Source organism: Xenopus tropicalis, chromosome 4, assembly GCF_000004195.4.
Source record: "Xenopus tropicalis strain Nigerian chromosome 4, UCB_Xtro_10.0, whole genome shotgun sequence".
NCBI classification, from domain to species: Eukaryota; Metazoa; Chordata; class Amphibia; order Anura; family Pipidae; genus Xenopus; species Xenopus tropicalis.
This window is the reverse complement of record NC_030680.2, coordinates 24,841,836-24,869,269: the sequence shown is the minus strand read 5'-3', so window position 1 is coordinate 24,869,269 and position 27,434 is coordinate 24,841,836. Positions and strand designations below refer to the sequence as shown.

General features: G+C 42.0%; 1 protein-coding gene across 1 annotated transcript; it reads right to left on the bottom strand.

Moving 5' to 3' along the window:
* Positions 1-2,107: 2,107 nt before the first annotated feature.
* On the bottom strand, positions 2,108-27,337 carry ighmbp2 (immunoglobulin mu DNA binding protein 2). Its single transcript, XM_004913430.4, has 15 exons — positions 27,200-27,337; positions 25,473-25,642; positions 24,588-24,780; positions 23,995-24,092; positions 22,961-23,124; positions 21,883-22,083; positions 20,106-20,253; positions 18,552-18,726; positions 18,198-18,380; positions 15,430-15,548; positions 12,975-13,069; positions 12,312-12,435; positions 7,753-8,589; positions 6,345-6,529; positions 2,108-2,343 (listed from the first exon to the last, which is right to left on the bottom strand). The coding sequence occupies exons 1-15, from the start codon at positions 27,268-27,270 to the stop codon at positions 2,152-2,154; spliced, it is 2,955 nt and encodes a 984-aa protein (XP_004913487.1). The 5' UTR covers positions 27,271-27,337; the 3' UTR covers positions 2,108-2,151.
* Between the last annotated feature and the right edge of the window lie 97 nt (positions 27,338-27,434).

Below are 27,434 nucleotides of genomic sequence, written 5' to 3'. Positions count from 1 at the left end.
CAGTATAAACCAGTATAAACATCACCCCAAAAATACTCCAATGTGCAATGTTCTTAAGCCCAGAGCTATTTCCCATTGTTGGCAATCTGAAGTGATCCAGGGGAAGTATTTTGTTCTGATGGGCACCATATTTCTTAACTTAAAAATAACATGTTGCAGATGCAAGTAATCTGCTAAGTAATTGGCTAAGCAGCAAATCGTTCTTACTACGGTTGCTAAATTATTACTTTCCTCGTTTTGTGCTACGGTTTCATTATATGCCAAGGCCAGCCTAAAGGAGGCTGAAACACGACAGGGCAAGTCTCAATCCATCTACAGTTGTTCCGCAGACAGTAAATTGGCTTGTAGGGTCACTGCCATGCACTTATACGTTCCTTCAGATTTATACCTACAGCAATGCCTGTGTAGTTTCATTTGTCAGCTTATAATGCCAGGTCATGTTCTACTGGTAGCTAAGCCATGAACCCTGCTAGCTATTTCCAAGGGGATTATGGAAGGTAATAAATAAGATTGTCATAAGCCAACCAGAAACAGTTGTACTTACGTAAAGGCTCAAACTCCAACCTGAACCAGTAAATGTTCAAAGAAGCCTAGAAAATGTATTCATTCACTCAATATCTCCTCTATACAAAGAGAAAATGAATGATGGGGCACCAGAAATTCTCACTAACCTTTATCTACTGCCAAACAGAAATCCTAATATGGACTGGATAAAATTATTGGCACCTTTTAGAAGTTGTAAGAAATATTCTGAATTCAAGTAGGTTGGATTTTTCTTTTATTTAAAAATAAAGTCACTTGGAATGAGTTGCAGATGGCAGCAATATAAGAAGCACACATTCACCCTCGCAGGGATATCAGCTGATTGGACCATGGTCTCACTGGGGGATAAACCATTAACTTCCAGACACAGACAGTTCAATACAGTATAACTGGCTAATGGTCAGTTTAGTTACAGCTACTCCAAGGAAAATAAACCCCTAAATGTGGCCATACACGTAGCAATGGTCGTATGAAAGATCATCCCCACCCTCCACTGACATTCAGGGCTGAATTATCAGATATGGAGGTAGAAACAATAGGGATTCTACCTCCACCTGGTGATTTAACCCTGAACTTAGATTTTGCTCGGGCGCCATCTTGTGACCTGGCTGACTGACAAGTCGACCGATATCCACAGCCTTCTGCGATATCAGTCGCCTCTTTGAGCCACCATAAACGCACCGAATATCGTACAAAACGAGGTTTCATATGACAATATCAGTGCGTGTATGGCCGGCTTTAGCCTAACAGAGGTATGTCACACTAACAAGGCAGTAAGATCACATATAACAGCACCTCTTGCTTTCACCAACGTTCTCCCTCTCGTTGCAAAGAACACAGCTGCATTTGTTGGGGGAGCCAGTCACTACCAACAAGGATGGGCCAAAATGTCCGGGCACCCTAGCTGGGGAGAGTGCAGTTACAGGTATCAGCGTTGGGGGCAATTGAGCCAGGATTAGGGGTAGGTTGGAGAGGTACCCACCTAACGCCTCCTCCCCTGCAGGTGCCTCTTCTGCCTACCCCAAGTAGCTACAGGTCTAGGAACCCAAATTCATGTGGAATGGTCTACTGAAATGGAGCACTCAGCAATGTTTATTCATTGACTCCAGGGCCCTCGTAAACCAGCTTTTATTTATAGGAGAACTCCACCCAAACACAAGTTAAGCTTTTTGAAAAGTAAACATAATTTCAACCAACTGCAATACACATTAAATAATATGCAGCCTTTTCCTGTATTAATTGGTTTGGAACAGTTCCCTAAGCCCCGCCCGCTGTTCATTCATGGTTATAGGAAGGTCTTGATTTCAGTTCTTCTTCCCAAAGACTATTGTCCCAAATATTAAGTCTAGGGGGTCAATCATTTTGTCAGTGCCATTTTGTTTATAGATCTGAAAGGTTATGTTGAGTTGTGAATGGAATAACAAAATTCTGTCATCTTCATAGTGAAATAAAGAACAATGGAGACCTGGTTTTGTCAGCTCTGCACTTATAACCAGGTACACAAGTAAGGTACAAATCACAGTCGTAAGTTTGCATTATAAGAAATTCACAAGAACAAAGTAAAAAAAGTCATAAATACATAGCATTTATTTACAAAAAAACTACTCTTTATTTTTCCTTCTTTTTAGCTTTTCTTTGACTCGTCAGATCATTGATTTTCTTATCCAGTCTTCTCTGTAAATGAGCTTTTTTGGTTGGATCTAGCGAGTGATCCTTTGAGCCACTGCCTGAGTAAATGACTCCTTCCCGGCTTATCCTCATTCTGGCATTGGCTTTGGCCTTCTCCCCGCACCCGTGGATCTGCAGAAAAAATATATCATTAGTGACAATAAAAACACCCAGAAGCAGAAAATCAGGGCTTTTCCCCCAAACCTCAAAACAACTTTTAAGGAATATTAAGCTCTAAAAGTCACCCAAAAGAGCAAACTATCCCTAGAATTTACTGGAGATAAGCATATATGATAGAGAAATAAAAAAAGACAAAGCAGGGGGTTACTACCTACGGGGCAGTGTGCAAAAAATGGGCGCAATCTGCCATGTTGGACTTTGTGCCCTGCCCAGCAAGTAATGGTGCCCACTGGTCTCTTTGCTCTGCTTTATAGTGCATGGATCAGCATCCATCCCATGAATAGAGCTCTGCCTGGCAGCACTGTATACTTGAGGGGTGTAGCATGTAGGAATGCCCCATACTGTCCCCTAAATTTAGGGAGTGTTGGCCGCAAAAGCCCTATACTTACTGCCTGCAGGGCAACTCGTGACGGATGACAAGTGTCTTTTAAATGAGCTTTTGTGCCCCTTATTGGCCTTGTGTCCGGTGTGTCAGTGAATGACCCCCTATAGAATTCTTGATGAACAAATTAATAGATCCCATACCCAATGCTGGTATATTATTCCTTGTGGTTTAAAAATAGAAAGTTTCCATAAAACCCTTGTTCTCAGCCCGAGTTCATCTCTGCACTTCACATAATGTTTGCTCGTTAAGTGCATAGGTCGGAAAACCCGCCCCCCCCAAAGAATTCTGGGGTTCGGGTGACAACAGGCTGTCCTGCCTATCACATCCATACATACAACCCCATTCCCAGTTTGCATATTCACTTTCCTTGTCCTTTAAAAGTTTATAAATGGCATAGATTGATCTTATGGATTGATCTTAAAATCCCTTTCTCAAAAATCACATGGGCTGTATGGCATGTAATGTGTGCTTTATGGGTTATAGAAGGATATACATCTAGAGCTTTGAAACCTACAAAATAGTGAAGTGCTGGTGGAAAGAAAGTCGGCCTCCACCATAATAGCCATTTCCCAACCTGACTGGGACGCGCTGTCACTCCTGACCAACCCCCTTTTGATATCACTGGTAGGGGGTGGGGCAGAAGCAAGTATAAAAATAGGTGATTGCCATCAGAAGGAAGAATAATTGATGAGGTGGGTGAAGTAGGTGCAAGGACAGAGTTCAACCCACCCAAGACCCATTGTGTAGTGTCACGCTGGCTCAAACATGCGTCACCTGTGGGTATTTGCCTGTACAGCACTACTACATAATGGCGCCCGTATAGACAGAAGCAGAACAGCTGACCCCCATTGTGCCCGCAGAGCGTATAGGAGAGAGATATTACAGTCTGGCCCTGCTTGAGATTACGATGCTGATCTTTTATTCGGTGATAATACAATAATTAAACAGGAGAAAGGCTGATCTGCACACTGATAACTCCATGAATGTGAATTTACTGGGAAGTCAATTCCATTTTGTATGAAGTGGGTTTTATTACTAATAATCTGCGCAGGAAATGAATGGAGTCCTTCACAGAAGAGACATTGGTAGCGCGGCGTTTGCATCTCATGGTGCTGCCAGGGGAGCAGAGAGCTGTAAGGAGAGCCGCGCACCTACAGGAATGTATAGGAATGGACTTACAGAACCTTCTATGGCTTCTTCCCTTTCTATACGTTGCCAAGGGGAAAATGATTTCTATACAGCACCCTGCTAATATATCCAAACCCTCAACCAAGTCTTTATTTACTGAATATCACATGATACATTATATATTGTTCTTTCAGATAAAAACTGGGTGCACTGCGTGGGTCCAGTTTTTGAAACCCAGACCCGTAACCTGAATTTCTGCCGGTTTTGACCCTTTACCCAACCTAAAACTAGCCCCACTAACCACCATTAAACAGGAAGTGATGCTGCTGAAACAGGAAATGACATCATCAGAAGTGGGTGGGGGCAAAAAAATAAATAAATAAATAAAAGTTTAAAGGAGTAAAACTTGCTTATATTAAGACCTGCATTCCCACTCATACCTAAAAAAAAAGTAACCCGCTTTTTTGCGGTTAACCCATGGGTACCCAACAATTCCAGCTTTAATTCATTTGGGGTAAATGTGTACCAGCTCTTGTTGGGCGTATGCACCCAGATTGGGTCAGGCTCCTTAGCCAACATACTACCCGCCAATCTGAGCAGGTATGGCTGCTTACACTGATATCAGGACTATCATCGCTCATAAAAAAAATTATGCCATATCTCCAATAGTTTGGAAACAATCATAACTATCCATGAATTATCCATGCATATAGGTATCTGCTCTTATGGCCAAACTGGTCAGATACCATACGAGTCAAGGCGGCCACCTTAGAAAGTGGCAAAAAGTGCCTCAGATTCTCAACTAATTTAAACCAGGGCTGTGACTGGGCCATGGAAGGTCCAAATGTGCTAAACTGCACTACTTGCTCACTATGTTACTAAATAAGTGTGTATTTCCCTCTGTGATTTCTGTTGCTTGTTGGGTAACCAGTCAGCAGGGACCCCCCACCTACTCGAGAAGACACGGGCCTAGTTGTTAGAGCAGTTTTACCATTTGTTCTCAGGTCACACAGAACCTGACAAGAGGCATTATGGGAAGCACAAAAACACACTTGCTATTTAGACACCATTAGAACCACAGCAGTGATTTCAGGAAACGCCAACCTCAATATTCTAAAAGGCAGAGCTAAAGAGCTTTTCGGAGGCACTGAAATATAATATTCAGTGGATTTCCACTTCATGTCATTTAATTAGGGTTCCTTGGGGACAGAGGCACAGCTGCTTCAGTCCCTATAATCTCCCATGTGTTATGTGAGACGGCAAACCCTGCACTGGCAGCTTCCAGCCTCAGGGATACTACTGCTCAAGTACAGCTCAGCCTTGATAGGTTCCAGTCGCCGTCATAAAAGAGCATACTTCTATTGAGAACCTGAAGAAGCCCCTTCCTCACACCTGAACTGCACCACCCACACCAGGGTTGGCGGCCCCTTGTCTGGCCATTAGCCTGGCTGTTCCTAACTGTCTGGCAGCCAACCAGAAGCATACATGTTGATGTCAGGAGATATCACTTCCAATTGAGCATGTTCTTAGTCAGCCATTGCCTCCAGAGAGCTGGGGAACTGCAAGTTAAACGGCCAGACTTAAGGGTCATCAACCCCACTGTACGACCCTTGGTACCAGGTAATGAGCAGCAAGTAGGAGTGTGGTTTGGGAGCGGGGCCCCTGCACAGGCCCTATGCTGTTTGTGTAATTTTCTTGTCCTTTAGGGAGCTTTTATTAGCCAAGTCATACAACATGGTTGCACCCACTCATTGCACAACTTGGGTATTTCATATAATTTAAGCCCATGCTAAACTATGGTGAGCACCAACATGTTTTCAGACAGAGTTTATGCAGCTTACTAGGCTGATGCCTACAGGCACAATATGGTACGGGCATTCACCCCAGTCAGCCATTATGGGGATCCCAAAGACATTATAAAACTTAAATATTGGCTTAGACACCATCAACAACACACAGATACTCAATAATACCCAGATTAGTTCTGGACATGCAGTCAACTACATAGAAAAGCTGCACCTTATAGAGGTCTAACACCACAAATCCTTTTAGGGCCCTGCTTCAACTCATTCTTAATGCTCAAATCCTCTATGCATGGCATAATGAGAAAATAAAACATGTCAACTTAGAACATATAAACTCACCATTAGCAAAAGCTGTAAGCGGTCTGCCAAAAGGCCAGGAACCCTGGAGGAACATGTGAAATAGGGTTCATTGCCTTCACCTACACAGGGTGCAGAGTCTGCCTGCCGCCCTAATGGAGACTAAGCAAAACCCTGCGCTATTGGACTAATACCCCAACTACACAGGCATAACGTACGATTGTATAATCGTACATTATACATGTATAAAGGGATCATTCAAGTGTACACTCTGTTGCTTATTAAGGTCTCATAACTCATTACTTGTGTGTGTTCCTTTAACGAAAGAGACTTTTTACCTCAGGAATATGGTGACTCAAGCAGTAGCGCTTATTGCAGTGCGCGCAGAAGTCCGCCACCGTCACCACACTTGTTTTACATTTAGCAAAGCCGCAGGTATTGTCTGCTTTCATGGTGGCGGCAATTAAGGCATCAAAATTCTCCGTGTCTGTGCTTGAGGCTATGGAACTCCCGCTGGTTTTCCCTGAAAATAAGGAATGACAGGAGTTGTTAGTTCTGTTTTTTTTACACTAAACAAACAAATAAGAATATCTGTACAAAGTGCAATAACTTTATTTGCTTTCATTGGTTTATCTGCAGTTGTCTGTATAAAGCTTATTGGTTGGTTGCTGTGGGTAATGGTCCAATATTTATACATAAGCATTGCCTCTCTTGGTCTACAGACTTCAGCTGTCTGGTTCATAGGGTTAATAAGACCCTAGCAACTACAGGGATTCTGAAATCCCAAACTAGAGACTGAACAAATGCTAAATAATTGAAAAACCCACAAAATAAAAAAAACTGCAAATTGTCTCAGAATTTTAATGTCTACATCAGGGATCCCCAAACTTTTATATGTGAGCTACATTTAAATGGAAAAAGTATTGGGGAGCAACACAAGCATGAAAAGGGTTCCTGGGGGTGCCAATAAGAGCTGTGATTGGCTACTTAATAACCCCTATGTGGACTGGCAGCCTACAGAAGGCTGTTTGGCATTATACTTGGCTTTTATGCACCCAAGCCTCCATATCAGAAATTAAAAAATAAGCACCTGCTTTGAGGCCACTGGGAGCAACATCCAAGGGGTTGGGGAGCAACATGTTACTCACGAGCCACTAGTTAGGGATCACTGGTCTACATCATACTAAAAGTTAATTTAAAGTGAACTTTTCCTTAAACAGCACTGCAATCAGACAAGGCTAAGCTATGACCACACAACATATATATCTGTAATAATACAGATATAATAATACAGAATAATATTTGAGAAAATGATGGCCCCTGAGTGCTTCACAGACCAAGAGGACTTTTACCAGAGAGTGAGTACATTGACTAAAGATGAGATTTTGTTTTAAAGTCAATGATAACTGTGCAATATTAAAAAAGAAAAACATGGAAGATTGCCCTGGACAGTTTAACCAAAAACAGTGCCGGAAAGGCCACTCTGCTCTTAGGCAGTTCCCATTATAATCAGTGGGTGCCGGGGCAGATTTGGATTCTTTTCCACCATCAGAGGAATGCCCCATGTCCCATCAGCCTCAGGGCATTTACACACCAAACAATGATCAGTAGTACTCAGGAAACTCAGTAGTACCGCTCACATGTACCTAAATACAACGATAGATTTAGTAGCACAGAAGCCACAGACTCTGCCCAACGGGGGCACAAGCTACAGTATGGCTGTACCAACAAAACATACCTACGTACCTTTTGCATCTGTTTTCTTCTTTGCTGCTGGTTTCAGACTCAAACTATCCTGCTTATTTCTAACCCTTTCTTCGAGTCTCGCCTTTTCCCTCTGCAGTCTTTCCAAATGTAATGTTTTTAAGTCGACTTTACTGGAACTTTGACTGCAATTTGTCTTCTTTTGGCTGCTTTCATTTCCCAGGCTGGGTAATTGGGAACACGGCCCAGCGTCGGAATCATCTGTTTGGGAAGATACAGCATCTGCTGAAATTGCTTTGGGTTTGGTAACTGAAATAGATCTCTCCTTGCCATCCCCTGTACTTGTGTGGGCCAGCCCCAATTCCTCAGCCATCTGATGGACCTGCAATCTATCGTGTGAAGTAAGAGATGAAGGAAACACAAGCTGTGTTTTATTGGGGTCTTTCAAAAAATCTTCAATCATAGTTCTGAGATGGTCCTTGGCCATAACAGTGTCAGTATGTGGATCCAACTTATTTTTCCCAACTGCAGGACTTGCTTTGAATTTGTCTTTGGAGATAGTTTTTGTGGTATCTACGTGACTTTGGTGGCTGGGACCCCCTGTATTCGGCTTTTTTTGCTTGGTTCCCACTGCTTTTTTAGCTTGGGTCTCTGGCTTCCCTGTAGTCCCATTTTCACGAGAGTATTTCTCAGGCACGATATCTTCAAGGTATTCAAAAGCAGTCCTGACTTCTCCATGCTCGCTGAAATACGTTATAAGATCCTTAAGAAACTGGTGGTTTCCAACTGTGTGGGAGTCACAGATCACTGCAACATGGCGGCGTGCACGCGTAACAGCGACATTTATCCTCCGGTCTTCAGCCAGGAAGCCCACTTCCCCTAAAAAGCAAACAAACATTACTAATTTAATCAGTTAAAGCCTTTTCAAGCAACACGTGATATAAATGTACTCTCACTAGAAAACAAGCAGTGGTGTAAAGCAGAGCAGGAGTGATATCTGACTTGGGGACTTATATATCAGAGCTGCATTGGTGCTCCAACCTATGAGGTCTTTGCCCTGCCTTCACAGAGAATGCAGCAGCCACAAAAGATGGCATGATAAGAGTCCAGCACAGCTAAGTAGGGAGAAGAGGAGCGAGTAGAGGAGGCTTGAGGTAGGGAGAAGCAAGGAGAGCAGGCGTGATGCTGAGAGAAGCAAGGAGAGCAGGCATGTTATTTGGAGAAGCAAGGAGAGCAGGCGTGATGTTGGGAGAAGCAAGGAGAGCAGACGTGATGCTGGGAGAAGCAAGGAGAGCAGCCGTGAGGTTGGGAGAAGCAAGGAGAGCAGCCGTGAGGTTGGGAGAAGCAAGGAGAGCAGCCGTGAGGTTGGGAGAAGCAAGGAGAGCAGCCTTGAGGTTGGGAGAAGCAAGGAGAGCAGCCGTGAGGTTGGGAAAAGAAAGGAGAGCAGGCGTGATGTTGGGAGAAGCAAGAAGAGCAGGGGAGATGTTGGGAAAAGAAAGGAGAGCAGGCATGATGTTGGGAGAAGCAAGGAGAGCAGGGGAGATGTTGGGAGAAGAAAGGAGAGCAGGCGTGATGTTGGGAGAAGCAAGGAGAGTAGGTGTGATGTTGGGAGAAGCAAGTAGAACAGGTGTGATGTTGGGAGAAGCAAGGAGCAGGCGTGATTTTTGGCTTGGGAGTGAGGAAAAATCCTTATAGGATGGAGACACTGCTTACATTGGTGCTCCAGTCTTAGAGGGTTTTGCCCTTTCCTTAATGCACAGAGAAAAGGGCAAAGTAAACTTTAGAGGTGGAAACCAGTTAATCATATCTGCCTCCCTGAAAATCATGCACAACTTACAGAATTCTAGTTGTCAGAGCATGAACAAGGACACACAGTTTGCCCTCAGGAATAAGTGGCCTGTATTCTTATGAAATATGCATAGAAAGTTCCATTACTGCTCTTGTATCCCAGCCTTACCGGAATAGAGGAGATAAACAGAAACTTACAATCCTCCCCCCTTTTTAACCCTTTTAGTTTCAAGGCTGAATTTTTGAGCTATGCCATCCTTTGGCATGTCACCAGGTGTCATCAGTTCCATGATACAATATACACCCGGTCATACTAATGATTGAAAGGCAAATCAAGGAGAAGGAACAGGGTTTTCCCTAGTATTGAGTACAGATACACACACACACACACAAGAACTTGTCGCACAGTGCCTGGCGCCACTCACAGTTCAGCTTGTGGTTTGTCTCATTACACTGCTGATCCATTTATATAAAGATTCTCATTGTTAATTAAATGTGGGATATGCACAAAGGCATCACAGGAGGAGTTTGTTTAGAGGCGGCTATTATCTTCAGCGCAGGAGGATTTAAAGGGACTCCATTTATTCTGTCTAAAATATGGAAAAAGGTCCTTTTAGGAGACGAATGAGGCAATTTACTAAGAACAATAGGGTACATGTTGCTTCTGCAACTGCAGTAAGCAAAGTGCAATTTCGCCATGTTGGCCTAGGGGTCAAACAATATTAAATGTAGGTGACCAAATCAGGCAAAGATCATTTTGGCAAACAAACAGATCTTAATGTAACGTAAGGCTAACCACATAGCTACTGACAAAATCGTATGAAACAAAGTGCAGGTGTTGCCATCAATATCCATCAGTATCAATGTGCTATGGATGCTGGTCAGTTCCTCGGTTGGGCATGTTTGAAAATCTAATCTGTTATTGCACCATATCTGCCGTGCTCCTCCTGTCCCAATTGGAACAATGGAAAGCCAGCCAAAAAGAAGTTAGGTGCCCAAAAAATATTTGGCCTGTCATAGAAAGGCTGAAGAATTGAGACACAGGAGTATTACAGTAGAATTTATTGACAGTTCCGAGTAGCGCAATGATTATTCCCTTGGCGGTGCGAGTGGATATCATGATGTGCATGGGCGCCGGTACATATTATGAAACCCTCTTGTAAGTGTCTCAGCTCAAATTGCTTTCATTTTCCCAGTGCCTCGATGGGAAGGGAAGATTGATTGCTAAATCGACAGACGGTGACATTCATTTTGTTTCCCTTAGCTGATAGTGCTCTTATACTTTGTTTGACATTTTCAAGAAGAAATAGATTCACAGCACTTCAAAAGGAAAACTTTTCTTTTGCGGTCCAAAATAATTCATTGACAGCAGTGCCGTTTTACAAAAATCAATTTCACCCAACCAGAGCCATCTCGGCCCCAGGGTATAGAATCCCTTACCCTTAACCAAAATCTGAACCTGAATTTTGGAATTAATGCTCCCATTTCCTCTACTTGCTCAGCCCGTAAGTTCCAATTAGAATGGAGAAACCAGACAATGTGTCCCAGATCCAGCAAATTATGTGGTATTAATTAATTTTTAAGATTTTGGGATTGCTGTGTTTTTTAGGTTCTTCCAGATACCAGAATAAACTGTTGACCCAGATCCACCAAGCAGCCAGTCCAAACCCAGACTGATGGCTTCTAAAGCCAACCCAAACCAGCCTGAATAAAATAATAAACTTTCCAACCTACCCCCACCAAGCATCATGTGATCACATAAGTGATGTCGTTAAAACAATGTCAATGTCACATCTGGGCGGATCGTCAAATACAGATAAAAAGGATACTTTTTTTCTTTTTTTTTTTGGCCCTACAACAGCCCACATCCCACTCACATCCCCCCTACAGGGTACCTGCGGACCACCAACGTGAATGGGGGACAAGTGTTACTGAATCCTGACCACTTTCTGGGTTTTCCGCGGTTACCGTACCTGATGCAGAGCTCTATACGGAGAAGCCAGAAAAGTATGGCTAAGCAAGCTACTGTTTAGTTGTTGCAATGACTGTGGTCAAATGTAGGGTCACTGCTGATGTTCCAGTCAAGCTCATTACAAATGGCTGCTAATATCAACCCCTCCATAGTGTGAAGATGTAGGAAAGGAACAATTTGTCTGTATGGCACAGGCTTGCTATTGTACTATAGCCCAAAGACAGCAGCCCCTGAGCCAAAGGAAATACAGACTTGCTGCCAAAACTTGGTGATCGATTCCACTGGACTGCCCTTTCACCATCTTCAGGGCACAGTGAGACTGCTGTGGCACCAGGGTCAGTCCACTGCACATGCTTTTAGTGTCACAAGAGCAGGATATTCCAGAGCAGAAATCCCTGTGCTTATGGGCACTCAGCATGGGCAGGCTACAAAGGGTGGAAAACATGTTGGCCAGCGCCTGTCTTTTTTGCAACTTGCACTCTGCCACATGCTAAGTAAAGAACCCGTACTTGACTTAATGGTTTAGACTTGGCTAAATCCAAAGCTTACAAAGAGTGATGGGATTTGTCCAGACCCCAAAACTAAAGCTGGATCCTTACTGAAAGCATGTAAGTTCTCTTTGCACTTTGTGTACAATACACAAAGTGGAAAAAAAGAACATTTGTTACCCACCATTCCTTCCCAGAACTCAAGTGTAATTGTGCCTGTAATTAATTTAAAATCTAATAATTTAAAGCTAATATCTGTGTATTGCCCATAAATGCAGAGGGAAAATACAAAGGACTGTCTGGTTGCCCTTTATAAATTGCCATGTAAAGAATGTAGGCGAATAAGCACAAACCTTTACTGTTGGATCTCACAAATGACAGTACCACGGCTTCCTTTTCTCTTCCCTGAAAGCCATCCACAGATTTAATTTCTAGATCAGGGTACCTTTGTCGCAGGCATTGCCTTAACATATCTACCTGGAATACAAGAGAGGTGGCAAGTGAATGATATGAAAAACATACATTAATAACCGAATAGTCATGAGTATGAGACTGTTCTTGATCGCTAAATCCCTCAACCCCTAGTGTTTAGCTGCTTTGCAAGCCAATTTGTGCTTGAGAAGGCTTATTTATGAATGCATGTACAAGTACAAAGTTCATTTCCTAATGTATGTAGTTGTGCTTATACCCCTTCCCCCTTCAGTGTACAAGAGGCAGCCCTGGAATTAACAACCTGTGCTGTGTTACTTCCAGGATTCTCTAAGGGGCATACGGTATTTATTATAGTGTGTAAGCCAACATCACCTGTGATCACTTCAACTAGACTTGAACGGTCACCTACAAGTTAGAAAACAAAAGCAAAGAGCTGATTGGTTGCTATGGCCAACATCGTCGGTGATGTTGGCTTACACAATATAAAAAAATATGTCCCTAGTGTGTTGCTCTTTAAGTGACGCCGCTCGCACACACATTGACTTGGCTCTGAAGTGTCCCTGTAAATGTTTAAAGATTCCTACCTGAAGATTATAGGGTGCTATAACCGCAATATCCTGTGGTTTTACACCAGCTTTTGTGAGAGCCTGAATGTGCAAATCCACCAGTTGGACTTCACCTTAAAAGGGGTACAAAAACAAAGTTATTCAAATTGAATCAATTTGCTCAATCGACCAGTGGCAATTAGAACACATTTAGGATATTGTCTTTCAGAGAGCCCATCCCACAGCAGCGGCTTACCACTGTACAAATAGATGAACCAACCACTTACAAAGTGAGGCGCCATATTAATGCCTTTACAAACCTACATATCATGGAGATAAGGGATATAATAATAATAAGTACTAATTTCCCATTGTATTTCCTCTCGTTTCATAACAATGCATACAGTAGTGATGCGTGGGTCAACAAAAAGCTAAGCTGCTTACCAAATATAAGGGTGAAGACACACAGAGCTACCAGTAGCACTACTTGTGGCTACTAAGGGCTCTGGCACACGGGGAGATTAGTCGCCCGCGGCAAAACTCCCTGTTCGCGGGCGACTAATCTCCCCGAGTTGCCTTCCCCCTGCCATCCCACCGGCGAACATGTAAGTTGCCGGTGGGATGGCAGACGCGGCGGGCGACTAATCTCCCCGAGTTGCCTTCCCCCTGCCATCCCACCGGCGAACATGTAAGTCGCCGGTGGGATGGCAGACGCGGCGGGCGACTAATCTCCCCGTGTGCCAGAGCCCTAAAAGAGACAATGCTGATCACTTACTGATTAATTATCTCTACGTGTGTTTTGGCAGAGGCAATTTTCAGTATTGGCAGAGTATTTTCTGGTGTTTAGTAGCCATGACAAGTAGCTGCTACTAAGTAGCTCCATGTGTCTTCACTCTAAAGTTGGCAACAGACACACCAATATAATAGCGATTTCGCTCGTTGTGCGATGAACGATTATATCGACAAACGATCGTATGGCGATCGAGTTCCCATACGATATGCCATCCACGGGCAATGATAATTCGGGAAAGATTTTGTCGCATCATTATCGTAAAATACCTACGATCGTACATCTACGTACGATCGATGTCGTTGCCATTATCGTAAAATACCTACGATCGTACATCTACGTACGATCTATGTCGTTGCTGGCAATCGTGACATGCGCAGAGAACAATCGTTGAAAGACAAATGGTGCTGACACTCACACCAACTGGCAGATTTTTATCGTTAAACGACCAAAAATTCTTTAAACCCTGGCCGATCGATTTTGGGGACGATAATGTCGGCTCGTTTAGTGGGCCGACGATCGTTCGTACACCACCAACTATACGATAACTTAACGATAGCATCGGATCGTTCGGGAATCGGTCGTTTGTAAGTAAAAAATCGGTCCGTGTATGGCCACCTTAAGGCTTCCAACTGTTGACAATGTGTGTTGCTATTTTTGGCAGCTGGCCCATTAAGAGACAGTAGCTTTTAGGGGCAACTGGTGGGCATTTTATCAATGTAGTTTATTGGCCAGTATATTGAATTACATGCGCTATTATCAATAGTGACAGCTTTTACAAAATGGAAAGTCCCCTGCAGCCAGGAAACAAATCTAATTGGCTCCCTGTTTGACACCTCGGACGTGATCAGTAACTACTTTGTAAGAATGAAAATGCTGCTGTAAAAAAAATTTGCTTTTAGTATTGAGTTTGTACACAAAAGCTTAAAAAATGAATGTTAAAAGGTGGCTAATGTAGTAGGGGCCCCGTAATTACTGCCATGTGGTCACACCCACTGGCCACAATAGGCAGGGAGTTGTTATTTCTACAAATACAAATATTCGCCATGCTGATCCTTCTTCTTGCCTTTCCGTTACAGGTATTGACAAAGTACTTCCGAGCCCTAGAGGAGGTAATATTGTCAAAACCCTTATAAGAAAAGAAACTAAATGGATCTTTTTTCTCAATACTAGACAGCCAGAGGGCTTAAACTTTGAATATGATGTATCATGTTATGTTTGAATGTTTTCTACTAGTGAAATCTGCTTATAAATTCTATAGGGTATTTTCTATCTGGCTTTTCTATATTCAACAAAAATTGGTATAAATCTATATTATATACCATATAATGCATTAATTTATGAGTATTTTTCAAAATATATACTTAGGACATACATTTACTCTAACACATGTGTGCTTTTTTGTTTTATTCTAACATTGTGCCATTTACCTAATTAACCTAGTGATCTGATTGGTTATTTACATCTGTACAGCTATTGGCCTTTCATGCTTTAAATATCCCCTGTATGTAACTTTTCATTCAGCCTATGATTAAGTACCGTGAGGTACGAAACGCGTAAGGCTATTTGTACCATGTGTTAGCTTAATAAACTTTTCTATGATTTTACTTCATTTTTTCGTGAGCAACTACCTTTTTTTCACCGAAATCCTGGAGTGCCTGCCTTTTTTCTATGTGATTTACCCAAGATGGATTTGATATCTACCTGGATTTCCTTTGGATTGCTCATCTTCTACTTCCATTTCAAAGAGGCCACAGTGAGCAGTGTCAATGAGCAGTAAAGGGATACTGGTCTCCTCAGTTACAGAAACTCCTGGTAAATCCCTAGAAGATTCAGAGAAGACAGCAGTTCAGTCCTGGGAGAAGATATCTCACAGTGGGTCCATGTAGCACAGTTGTCGACAACACACATACAGCTGCCTGGAATATCTTCCCTGCTTAGTAAATATCCCAATGAGGCCCAGTCTGAAATCATTCAGGACTGAGTACTGGCCCTATGTTAAAGCCATTCATATGCCAGTTTGAGTAACTACCTGCTTGTGCATGGGGTTTTTAAAAAGAACACATCAACCAAGGAAGAGGCAAGAAACAGAATATTTATGTCTAAAAATATTCAGGGTCTTTCATAATGGGAATAAATGGTGATGCTGTCCCAACCCTTAAAGTTGGCGCCATGACCCATCACATCCAGTATATATAAAGAAGAAAACATGCAGACAGGTAAAACAGGCTCATAATGTTCCTGTCTACATGTTATGCGTTGGCTCCAAACATCCCATTAAAAAAAGGGACTCACTAGTCATGGTTTTTGGTTCCTACATAGCTCAATGCAAGGCTTATTCAGATTTCTGTATCTGAATAAGCATTCATTGCAGTGGAAAAAAATGGTGCATTACAGTGAGTTGTGTCTGAACATCGCTCTTTACACATAGCGCTGCTCTCATAATTGAAGCCTAAAGAGTTGCTTTGTCTTCTACAGTGGCTTGCAAAAGTATTCGGCCCCCTTGAACTTTTCCACATTTTGTCACATTACAGCCACAAACATGAATCAATTTTATTGGAATTCCACGTGAAAGACCAATACAAAGTGATGTACACGTGAGAAGTGGAACGAAAATCATACATGATTCCAAACATTTTTTACAAATAAATAACTGCAAAGTGGGGTGTGTGTAATTATTCAGCCCCCTTTGGTCTGAGTGCAGTCAGTTGCCCATAGACATTGCCTGATGAGTGCTAATGACTAAATAGAGTGCACCTGTGTGTAATCTAATGTCAGTACAAATACAGCTGCTCTGTGACGGCCTCAGAGGTTGTTTAAGCGAATATTGGGAGCAACAACACCATGAAGTCCAAAGAACACACCAGACAGGTCAGGGATAAAGTTATTGAGACATTTAAAGCAGGCTTAGGCTACAAAAAGATTTCCAAAGCCTTGAACATCCCACGGAGCACTGTTCAAGCGATCATTCAGAAATGGAAGGAGTATGGCACAACTGTAAACCTACCAAGACAAGGCCGTCCACCTAAACAAGGAGAGCGCTGATCAGAAATGCAGCCAAGAGGCCCATGGTGACTCTGGATGAGCTGCAGAGATCTACAGCTCAGGTGGGGGAATCTGTCCATAGGACAACTATTAGTCGTGCACTGCACAAAGTTGGCCTTTATGGAAGAGTGGCAAGAAGAAAGCCATTGTTAACAGAAGACCATAAGAAGTCCCGTTTGCAGTTTGCCACAAGCCATGTGGGGGACACAGCAAACATGTGGAAGAAGGTGCTCTGGTCAGATGAGACCAAAATGGAACTTTTTGGCCAAAATGCAAAACGCTATGTGTGGCGGAAAACTAACACTGCACATCACTCTGAACACACCATCCCCACTGTCAAATATGGTGGTGGCAGCATCATGCTCTGGGGGGGCTTCTCTTCAGCAGGGACAGGGAAGCTGGTCATAGTTGATGGGAAGATGTATGGAGCCAAATACACGGCAATCTTGGAGGAAAATCTCTTGGAGTTTGCAAAAGACTTGAGACTGAGGCGGAGGTTTGCCTTCCAGCAGGACAACGACCCTAAACATAAAGCCAGGGCAACAATGGAATGGTTTAAAACAAAACATATCCACGTGTTAAGGTCCCCATACAAGGGCCGACTATAGCTGCCGATATCGGTCCCTTGGACCGATTCAGCAGCTAATCGGCCCGTGTATGGGCAGAACAGAGCGGCCTGGCCGACCGATATCTGGCCTGAAATTGGCCAGATCTCGATCGGCCAGGTTAGAAAATCCGGTCGGATCGGGGACCGCATCGGCTCGTTGATGCGGTCCCCGAACCGACTGCCCCATAACCACAAATGTAATCTGATCGTTTGGTCCCAGGGATTATTTTTTTTTAAGATACTTGCTGCCCGATATCGCCCACCCGTAGGTGGGGATATCGGGTGAAGATCTGCTCGCTTGGCGACATCGCCAAGCGAGCGGATCTTATAGTGGTCCAGTCAAAGTCCAGATCTAAATCCAATGGAGAATCTGTTGGAAGATCTGAAAACTGCTGTTCACAAACACTGTCCATCTAATCTGACTGAGCTGGAGCTGTTTTGCAAAGAAGAATGGGCAAGGATTTCAGTCTCTAGATGTGCAAAGCTGGTAGAGACATACCCTAAAAGACTGGCAGCTGTAATTGCAGCAAAAGGTGGTTCTACAAAGTATTGACTCAGGGGGCTGAATAATTACGCACACCCCAATTTGCAGTTATTTATTTGTAAAAAATGTTTGGAATCATGTATGATTTTCGTTCCACTTCTCACGTGTACTCCACTTTGTATTGGTCTTTCACGTGGAATTCCAATAAAATTGATTCATGTTTGTGGCTGTAATGTGACAAAATGTGGAAAAGTTCAAGGGGGCCGAATACTTTTGCAAGCCACTGTATGTTGGAAGCACATCACGCTTAGGCATGAACAAGATCATTTAACTTACTTCAATAAATGTTGTGAAACTGAGGAATGAGCAGTAAGTCGCCCTCCGTACAGTGCTTCTGAGGCCCACTGCATTATAGACTGATGCATACGGTACTGAACGGTCAGCATTTTCACAACTTTCTCCCCATACTTCTCAGTTACGCGCTCCATCAGGCTAAGAGACAAGCCATTGGCTGCGGCTCTGTATAAATGAAAAACACAATTATCTAAATGGAACAAGCAAAATGTCCTTATTTGCACATGCAAGTTAGGGTTCGGATTCAGCCAAATCCCAAAAAAGTGAAATCAGTGTATACCAAGTTAAAATAAACACAAACAGAACCCTTTGCTAATGCGATTGCCAGACTCTTACTTGTGCGAGATTATAGTAGGAGGTAGTTGCTTATGATCTCCAGCCAAAATACACTTCTTAGCCTGCAGTAGGGATATCCAGCAGCTTGCTTCTAATGCTTGGGCACACTCATCAATCACCACTAGGTCAAAATAATCTTCCGGAAGCAATTTCAGCGGGCCGTCCAGTGAAGCACCTGGTGAAAATAAACTTCCCCAATTACCATCTAGATCAGCGCTGTGCTACTTTTCCATGTAGCCGGCTACAAATTTATCAATGTTTGAGGGCCTTATTATTTAAATGATGATGTCATAAACTAAGTCTGTGGAGCCTTTGAGAAGATTGCGAGACCATGAAAAACTGGCTACATCTGGCCTGTGGTACTCCAGTTGGATATCCATGATGAAACATGGGTTCCCAACTGTAGCTACATAAATAAGTGGGGCTACTGTACCTGGCACCTTCTACCATAAGCAGACTGTGTATCCTAAGCTCGTATGCTATCTCAAAGGTATGCCTATGTATTGGAAAAAATTCCAATCAAGGAAAAGAAAAGAGTCACAAAAGACAAATCAATTATTAGCACCTTCACAACATAGTTAATTTGGGTTGAAAAAAAGACCAAAGTCCACCAAGTCTAAACAAACCCCACCGCATATATACACACACTTATACTGACCTATCTATACACTGACATATATAAACTATATATACCAATGCCTATACTAATTGTAGATTTTAGTATCACAATAGCCTTGGATACTATGCCTGTTCAAGAAATCATCCAGGCCCCTCTTATAGGCATTAACAGAATCTGCCATCACATTACAACCTGCCAGGGAATTTCACAATCTCACTGCCCTCACCGTGAAAACCACCTTTGCCACTTCATATTCAGTTAAAGTCTAAAGGGGTCGCCTCTCGTTATTTTCTATGGCAAAAAGGATCCCCTACAATCTGCCAACTATACCCTCTAATGTACTTGTAAAGCGTAATCAATTTCACTTGCAGTTTTCTCCAGAAAAAACAACCTTCACAGTCTAACCTCATAGTTTAAATCTTCCATTTCCTTTACCAGTTTAGTTACAGTCTTTGCACTCTCTCCAGCTCATTAATATCCTTCTTAAGGACTGGAGCCCAAAACTACACTGTATATTAAAGGTGAGACCTTGGCAAATGCAAAATTATGTTTTTATCGCTCAAGTTAAGTCTCATTTTTATGAAAGACAGTACAGTGGGTCTTTCACGGGTGTCTTGGTAAAAGAGAGAACATTTTCCTTTAAAAGATCATTAGCGATCATTTCCATAGTTAAAGACAAACAACTTAATGAAAATAATAAAGCTCTGACAAGCATTGGCAGTTAATGAGGAGGCACGAAATCCAGAGATGTAGCAGCACCTGCTCCTGACACTGTTTCTATTAATATTCCTTGCAGTTCACACAAGTGCCATATGATTCATACTGTGAGTGTCTGAGCTTCAATTTCTCAGGAAATCATTGCCAAAGTCAGACTTATCTCTTAATGTAATGGCATCATGCAGAGGTATGGAGTGACACAGGTCACAGGGACTGACCTGTGTTTGTCGCAAGGATAACATTGGCCCTTTTTAATGTCTCCACCATGGCAGCTTCTTCTCTCTCTTTCAGTTCTTTTCTTAGAGCTTTAATTTCCGTTCTGTACCCGCTTTTCTCTTGCTTGCCGTGCAGCTTTTTCATTTTAGCCTTTCAAATAAAAAGCAATTGAAATGATTTAATAAGATGCTAAAAATATCATTCTTCAATTCCATATACAAAAGATAATGATAGATAACTGCCATTGCACAGTTACAAAACACAGAGCGAGATGGAAACTGCGAGCCAACGCATTTTTAGCATAGCCAAGTACAAAGTAATTTGTGATTCCCTGTGGGGAGTTCGAATAATTCTAAAAATTCTGTATCATGGAAAATACCTACATGGAAAGAGTCTCTAAAAAAGCTCTACTGTAATGTCTATTTAAAGTCCAAGTAACCCATACCTGTACATAAGAAATTATAATTCCTTTTTAGCGTGGCTAAGTTGTTTTACTGGTCTTGTACCCCAAGCAAGCAATTGTCACCTGAAAACACTGAAAGTTTTCATAGATAGCTGCTTATTTGGAGCCAGCAGGATGTGTCATAAGCACCTCACCTCCAGGGTTGGAGTGAGAAATGGTGGGACCCATAAGCTTACTTGGCCCCGCTCCACCCATTTTGGCTCCTGGTCTGCTCAAACTCATCTCCCAGTTCACCCTAGCCAAACACATTTCACGAGAAGCCCAAAGACTTTTACTAAGGTACTGCCCTCCTGATTTAACTATGTTCCCCTTAGTACTAAAGGGTATGGAAAGTCTCAGTTATGAAGAAAGACTGGCCAAGTTGGGTCTGTTTACACTGGAGAAGAGGCGCTTAAGAGGTGACATGATAACTATGTATAAATATATAAGGGGATCATATAATAACCTTTCTAATGTTTAATTTACCAGTAGGTCCTTCCAACGGACACGAGGGCACCCACTCCGTTTAGAAGAAGGGAGGTTCCATTTAAATATTCGGAGCTGTGAAGTTGTGGAATTCCCTCCCCGAATCAGTTGTGCTGGCTGATACATTATATAACTTTAAGAAGGGGCTGGATGGATTCTTAGCAAGTGAGGGAATACAGGGTTATGGAAGACAGCTCTTAGTACAAGTTGATCCAGGGACTGGTCCGATTGCCATCTTGGAGTCAGGAAGGAATTTTTTCCTCTGGATCAACTAGTAGTTAGGCAGGTTATATATAGGCATTATGGTTGAACGTGATGGACGTAGGTCTTTTTTCAACCCAACTTACTATGTTACTCCTCCCTGTACCACTTATGGTGGCCCTGCTTACCTCAGTTGGTGTTCAAGGAGACAGATCACACCAAGGCACTATTTAGCAAGGGAATACAGCCGAGGCAGGGAGGCTTATAACTTGATTAGTCTCCTGCATATAGAATTAACTCATAGGCTGAAGACCAGGAAAATTACCCTTAAAAATATAAAGGCAACCAGCAGAGCACTCTAGCATATTTATTTTTCTTATTCCCCATATGTCTTTAGCCTTAGAGCATACTTGCTATATTAATATGTGTATCCTATATTAATATTATCATATTATGACATTTTATATATAAAAACTATAATCCAAAGTAAGAGCAGCCCTAAAGTGCTGCTGACCACAATTCTAAAATACTGCATTAGGAGGATGAGAGTTGTGGTTTCCAAAAGGCAGGGGTTATGTACTAATTGCTCTTTGGCCCATCCAGCTGTTATTCTAATACCCTATTATACTGCAGTCTTACATGTGACTTACAAAGGTTTGGTCAATATCTCTCCTTATGTCAGCCACAATCTGTGCATTGTCGCTTCGTGCCAGCACGGCATCCAGGGAGTGATGCTGTAAGGACTCCAGCAGACGAGCTGGGTGACCCAGACGCAAGATCTTCTCTTTAAAAACAGACAAGCGTTCCACCAGATTGTCTACAGCAACATTTGAAGGGGCACAGCAGAGGACCTTCGGAAAGAAAATCGAGTCCATTCAAAGCAGATAATCATATAACCCTGTGCTGCCTCCTCCCATAGTACAGTATGGAAACTAACTAAAATGAATTGAATTTAACCGTCAGCTGTCAAGCCCTAAAGCTGCCCATACACAGAGGGGCTCACCGGCAGTGCCCCCAAACCAAGTAGTTATTTTTGAATTCCTTACTTGGGGGCAAGTTTTGGTTGAGTAAAAACAAGATTTACTACCAAATAAAGTCCCCTGTAAGCTGATAGTGTGCATAGAGGCCCCTAATAGCCAATCTTAGCCCTAATTTGGCACCTCCGTGAACCTTTATGGCGCTTGTCACCAAGTCTTTTAACATTTGACTGTGGCTCACGAGTAAGAAAGGTTGGGGATCCCTACCTTATATCCTTAAATGAAAAGGAAAGTCATTTTGGCATTTTAATGCCAGTAGATTTGCCACATCAGTGCCACCTAGAAAGCTATATTTAATCCGCAGGAAGCTCTACCATACCTGAGTAAACAGCCCTAGAAGCTCCATCTGTTTGCTTAAGATAGCAGCTGCCATTTTAGCTCGGTCTCAGTAGCTTCCTGCTGAAGCTCTAGTAGCTCAGATCAGACATTCTGATGAGAGGGGGGGTGAATTGTTATGGGAGGGGGGGAGTAGGAGAAGGGAAAGAGAGAGAGAGGACAGAACTGTGCAGATTCAGGCACCTGGAATGAAGTATTTTTCTAAAAGAGAGGAAGTCTGGTGTTTCTTTTGATAGAGGACTTAGTGCAGCATTTCTGTGAGTGCTAAAGCTGTATTTACACGGACCTTTCTGATAAAGCTTACTTAGTTTTTACCTTTCCTTCTCCTTTAATAACCTGAATAGACTCCACTCACCTTCAGTCCTTCCTTCACAGCTTGAAGAATAATTTCTACCACTGTGGTGGTTTTTCCCGTACCCGGTGGACCATGAATAACAGCAACCTCTCTCTGATTGAGAGAAAAACTCACAGCTTCTTTCTGTGAATCATCCAAGGACAAATTGAAAAACTCCACCTGTCCTAAAACCATTAAAAATTAAGATTTAGTTGTCATTTTCCTCAAAAATATGCAATATGCAAGATTTAGTTGTCATTTTCTTGCAAAAATATGCAAAGTGTGTTTTTGGTCGAGGAAACCACGGCAACCAATCAGCAGCTAGCATTTACTGGTCACATGACATCACCAGAAAGTTGTCACTGAGAGGCTTGGGAAAGTTCTTTTGGGCTATTTTATACCTGTTTATTACATATGGGGGGCTTCATAACAAGTAATTTACAATATGATCAGGCCTCCATAATGGGGACTGAAACCAAAAAACAAATAATTGACTGAGAGGGTTTTTCTAAACACTTTTCAAATTGACATTACATTTATGTTTTTACTGGTCTCTGGGATAATAGCAATTTTATACTGCTCATATCAGGATTTTGGCTCAACAGCTCTTTCTGAAACTAAACAAAGACGTTTTTAGAAAGTGCATATATAGGGTCATTGACACTCCATTGGCCTTCAATGAGTGGTTAAGGTGAAAGTCTGATATTAGCAGTTTACAATTAATATCTCAGAAACCATTAAAAACAGAAAATGACTGTAAACTGCAAAAATGCTCAGAGGAGCACAATAATTAACTTTACCTCAATTATTTAGTTTTAGATGGGAAATGACAAAAATTGTCTGTGTTGTGGCAGTAGTGTAATAACAGAGTTTTCATCTAGTTTTTGTAACATCTCTCTGCACCATTTTGTATTTGGGAAATGTTTTTAATTGACAGGTGCCCTCCTGGAATCATACATTTGCCTTTCTCTGTATTAACTAAAGTTGAAATTACTATGTAACAATTGTTGTTTTTATAGATATGTGAAAAATATTCAAGCAAAATCAGGTCTTACTTTTTTGCACGGAGTGACTGGGTTCAGATGAGCAGAAGAGGACATCAATGAGACTAGATGCTTGTCCACTGCGGTACTGGCCCAATGCGGTCAAAGCTCTATGAACAAATGGCAGATCAAATGTTAATCATTTATTACCAATATAAATATATTCTGTCAGCAGCACTTATGGGGTGTACCATTAACATCTCTAAGTTCAATCTTAGTATTGCATTTCTTTTATACTGTTTTGACCACTGCAACAGCTCTTAATCAGAAAAATATATAATTCTTAGAATGCTTGGGATAAGGGATCTTTCTGTAGTTTGGATCTCCATGATTTACATTTACTAAATAATAATTTAAACATTAAATAAACCCAATAGTATTGTTTTACATCCAATAAGGATTAATTATATCTTAATTTGGATCAAGTACAAGGTACTTTTTTAATACAACAGAGAAAAAGGAAATCATTTTTAAAAATTGGAATACTTTGTTTAAAATGGAGTCTATGGAAGATCATGGATAATGGGTTTCCAGACAACGGATCTTATACCTGTACAGGGAAATACATTAATATATACAAACACAACTTTCCAGCATCAACTTACCTTTTTATTCTTTTGTAGGTCACATCGTTGGCTAATTTCAGGAGTCGGTAGGTACACTCGGTCCCCAGATTTAACGAATCATTGCTGGATTCATCAAAAGCCACATTAACAACCTTTTGTGTAACACCGGCCACAATCCCTGTAGCAAGCTGTTCATTTGGGCTACTTGCTTCATACAGTCCCACAATATCCCCTGCAACAGAGAGATACAAGTTAGTAAACATGCAATTTGATTATGTCTACATCTCTATACTTAATTCAAATGTATCACAAAAGGGTACAGTAAACAATATGTAAGGAAAGCAGAAATATTATATGGGTGAATGCTAGCTACATATATGTGTGTAGCTAGCATATTGTGGAGAAAAGCAGGGGCTGTGTTCACTCAGTCTGAAAAGCCAGTGCAGGTGTTGGAATAAATTTATTAAGTGACAAAGATGTAAGGCTGGTGAGAAGTAGGGGAGGAAGTAGCATGGGGGCTGAGAAGAAAACACCAATAAATCTGTGAGTGAGTGAGTGAAACATTTCTTAGGCCACTGTGGTCTGAAACCTTTGTTATAAAGATAGCTAGATATCATCCATAAAGCAAGACCAAACTGCTGCTTTGTGAAAGAAAAGAGGGAGGACTTTACCATTTGGTTATACTTTCCTACCCAAACACAAAAAAATGACTTTTATAAAAGTTTCCCCTAAACCTACTCAGCTTTACTATATTTTTACAATGATCTGATGCACAAACGCAAACTTTACTCGTTAATGATAATGAAGTCGATATTTTCTTTAAAACCAATTAAAAAAAATAGTGGATTGGTTGCTACTGGTTATTCCACAATTTTGCTAGTGAGTAGGGTCCATGGTCTGCCAGCAAACTCTTTTGATACAAACCTGGGCCAAAGCTGTTACTTGGGAGAATTGCTTCAGAGTCATATTTCCTGGGTGTAAAAGTGACAAGCAGCCGTCCGTACAACCCTGTCCTTTGGTTGGCTACCTGCAGCTTCAAAAGGCACACTCCTCTACGTTGCAGTTCTTTTAAAGAGATGTTTTCCCGCCATGTTCTGCAAAGACAACAGACTTCAGAGCTCAGGAATACCATTCAGGTTATTTTATTTTTTTGTTTTATTTTATTGGCATTCATGCTAAGGCCATGTTAAAGGAAAAGTAACACCAAAATGTTTAGTAAAGAAGCTATTCTAGCCTGCACCAATAACTGTCCTATCCTGCGACGATTGATTAATCGAGCCTAGCCTTCCTTCTGTATAGGAAGGAGTCAGGCTAGGCTCGATCAATCGATCGTTGCATAGTGGATGCTGCTCCTTCCTTTGCCGTATCGCCGTAGTTCAATTGACAGGAAGCCAAGATTTAGCAAGTATTTTCTATTAAAACATTCAAAATACTAAGTGGTTTGCAGGATAGGGCAGTTATTGGTGCAGGGTAGAATAGCTTTTTCACTTAAAACATTTTAGTGTTACTTTTCCTTTAATGGTCTTTAGGCTATATTCTGTGACCTGCTAGGCCGGTCCAAACCCACCAGCCCACACATCACTACTGGAAAGGTTCTGATAGGCTCTGTGGTGAAAGCAGAGCTAGGTGGATTACAAAATATGCCAGGAAATGTGCCAGGCTAAAAGTAGCTGTGGAGAATACTGGGAGGTAAATGTTGGCTTAGAACCATAGATGAGAACCTACTAAGAAAAAAACATACCAAAATGACAGAGGTGACTATATGCTCCATGGTCCCTAGGTCCCACCCTCCTAAGCAGTGGATGGGTGTAAGCCCTAACATTTGAAAAGCCATAGCTTTTCAAATAGCCTAACTGGGGTGAGAGTAACCAATCTGCATACCCTTGGAACTATAGTGGGGTGACTGTTACACTAAGTTTGTGTATACCTATAACCTTGCTATAAGTTAGGGAAAACCTGAACTAAAAAAACAGAAAATACACTGTTCTGGATGTACATTCTTTGTTAACAGAAATAAGAAAATTCCAGTGCTACCACTCTAACGCAAGCAGCAATAGGATTTGCCTACAGTCATCTAGAGCCCCCATTCTGTAATATAAATAAGCAGTCAGATTAGTGGCTATTAAACAGAGGGGCTTGAGATTTGGAGAGAATGTTTAATTTGCTGTCCTAACTATCCTTAGAACTATAAACTAAAGGGTCTGGCCTGAAGACAATTATTATTTGCTTATTTGAGTATCCCTGGATTTATAGCAGGGTGACTGCTACAACAATGTTTCTATATATATATATATAGAGAGAGAGAGAGAGAGAGAGAGAGAGAGATGTATATCTATAGCACAGATATGTAATTATATTTGTATTCTTTGTGTGCTTCAGAAATAGCTGTTAGCAGACATGGCTATTTCCTGAGCTGAAATAGTAGATTTGTTCCCCAAAAGAAAGATATGTAAAGTATTGAGGAGTTGCAGCTCCTCCCCTCCCACTCACAGAGCCACTATTCCCAGCTAAGGGCCTGCATTTCAGCTAAAGACACAACCCTGCATGTAGCAGGCTTTACAGGGTCCTGGGAGTAGTACAACACTACAGATCAGCAGGGCGCAGGCTGGGTCCCTGTAAGTAAGAGGGCAGCGCCATAAGAAATCCCCCACCTTGTCTCTTGGATCTCTGCCTCTCTCTCTTCCCTCAGGAGCTCCAGCTGCTTCTCCACAAACTCCTCCATATCGCTCTGACCGGGCACAGTGTAGGCAATGAGCCCTTACTGCCCGGTAGCGCAAACACTCGGCCTTCTCTGTCTCTGTCACTGCAGTGCGTTTCCTGTGACAGGCGGAACCTTCAGTCCGAGCTTGACGTTCCCAGACGGACACCTTTTCTAAAGCAACACAG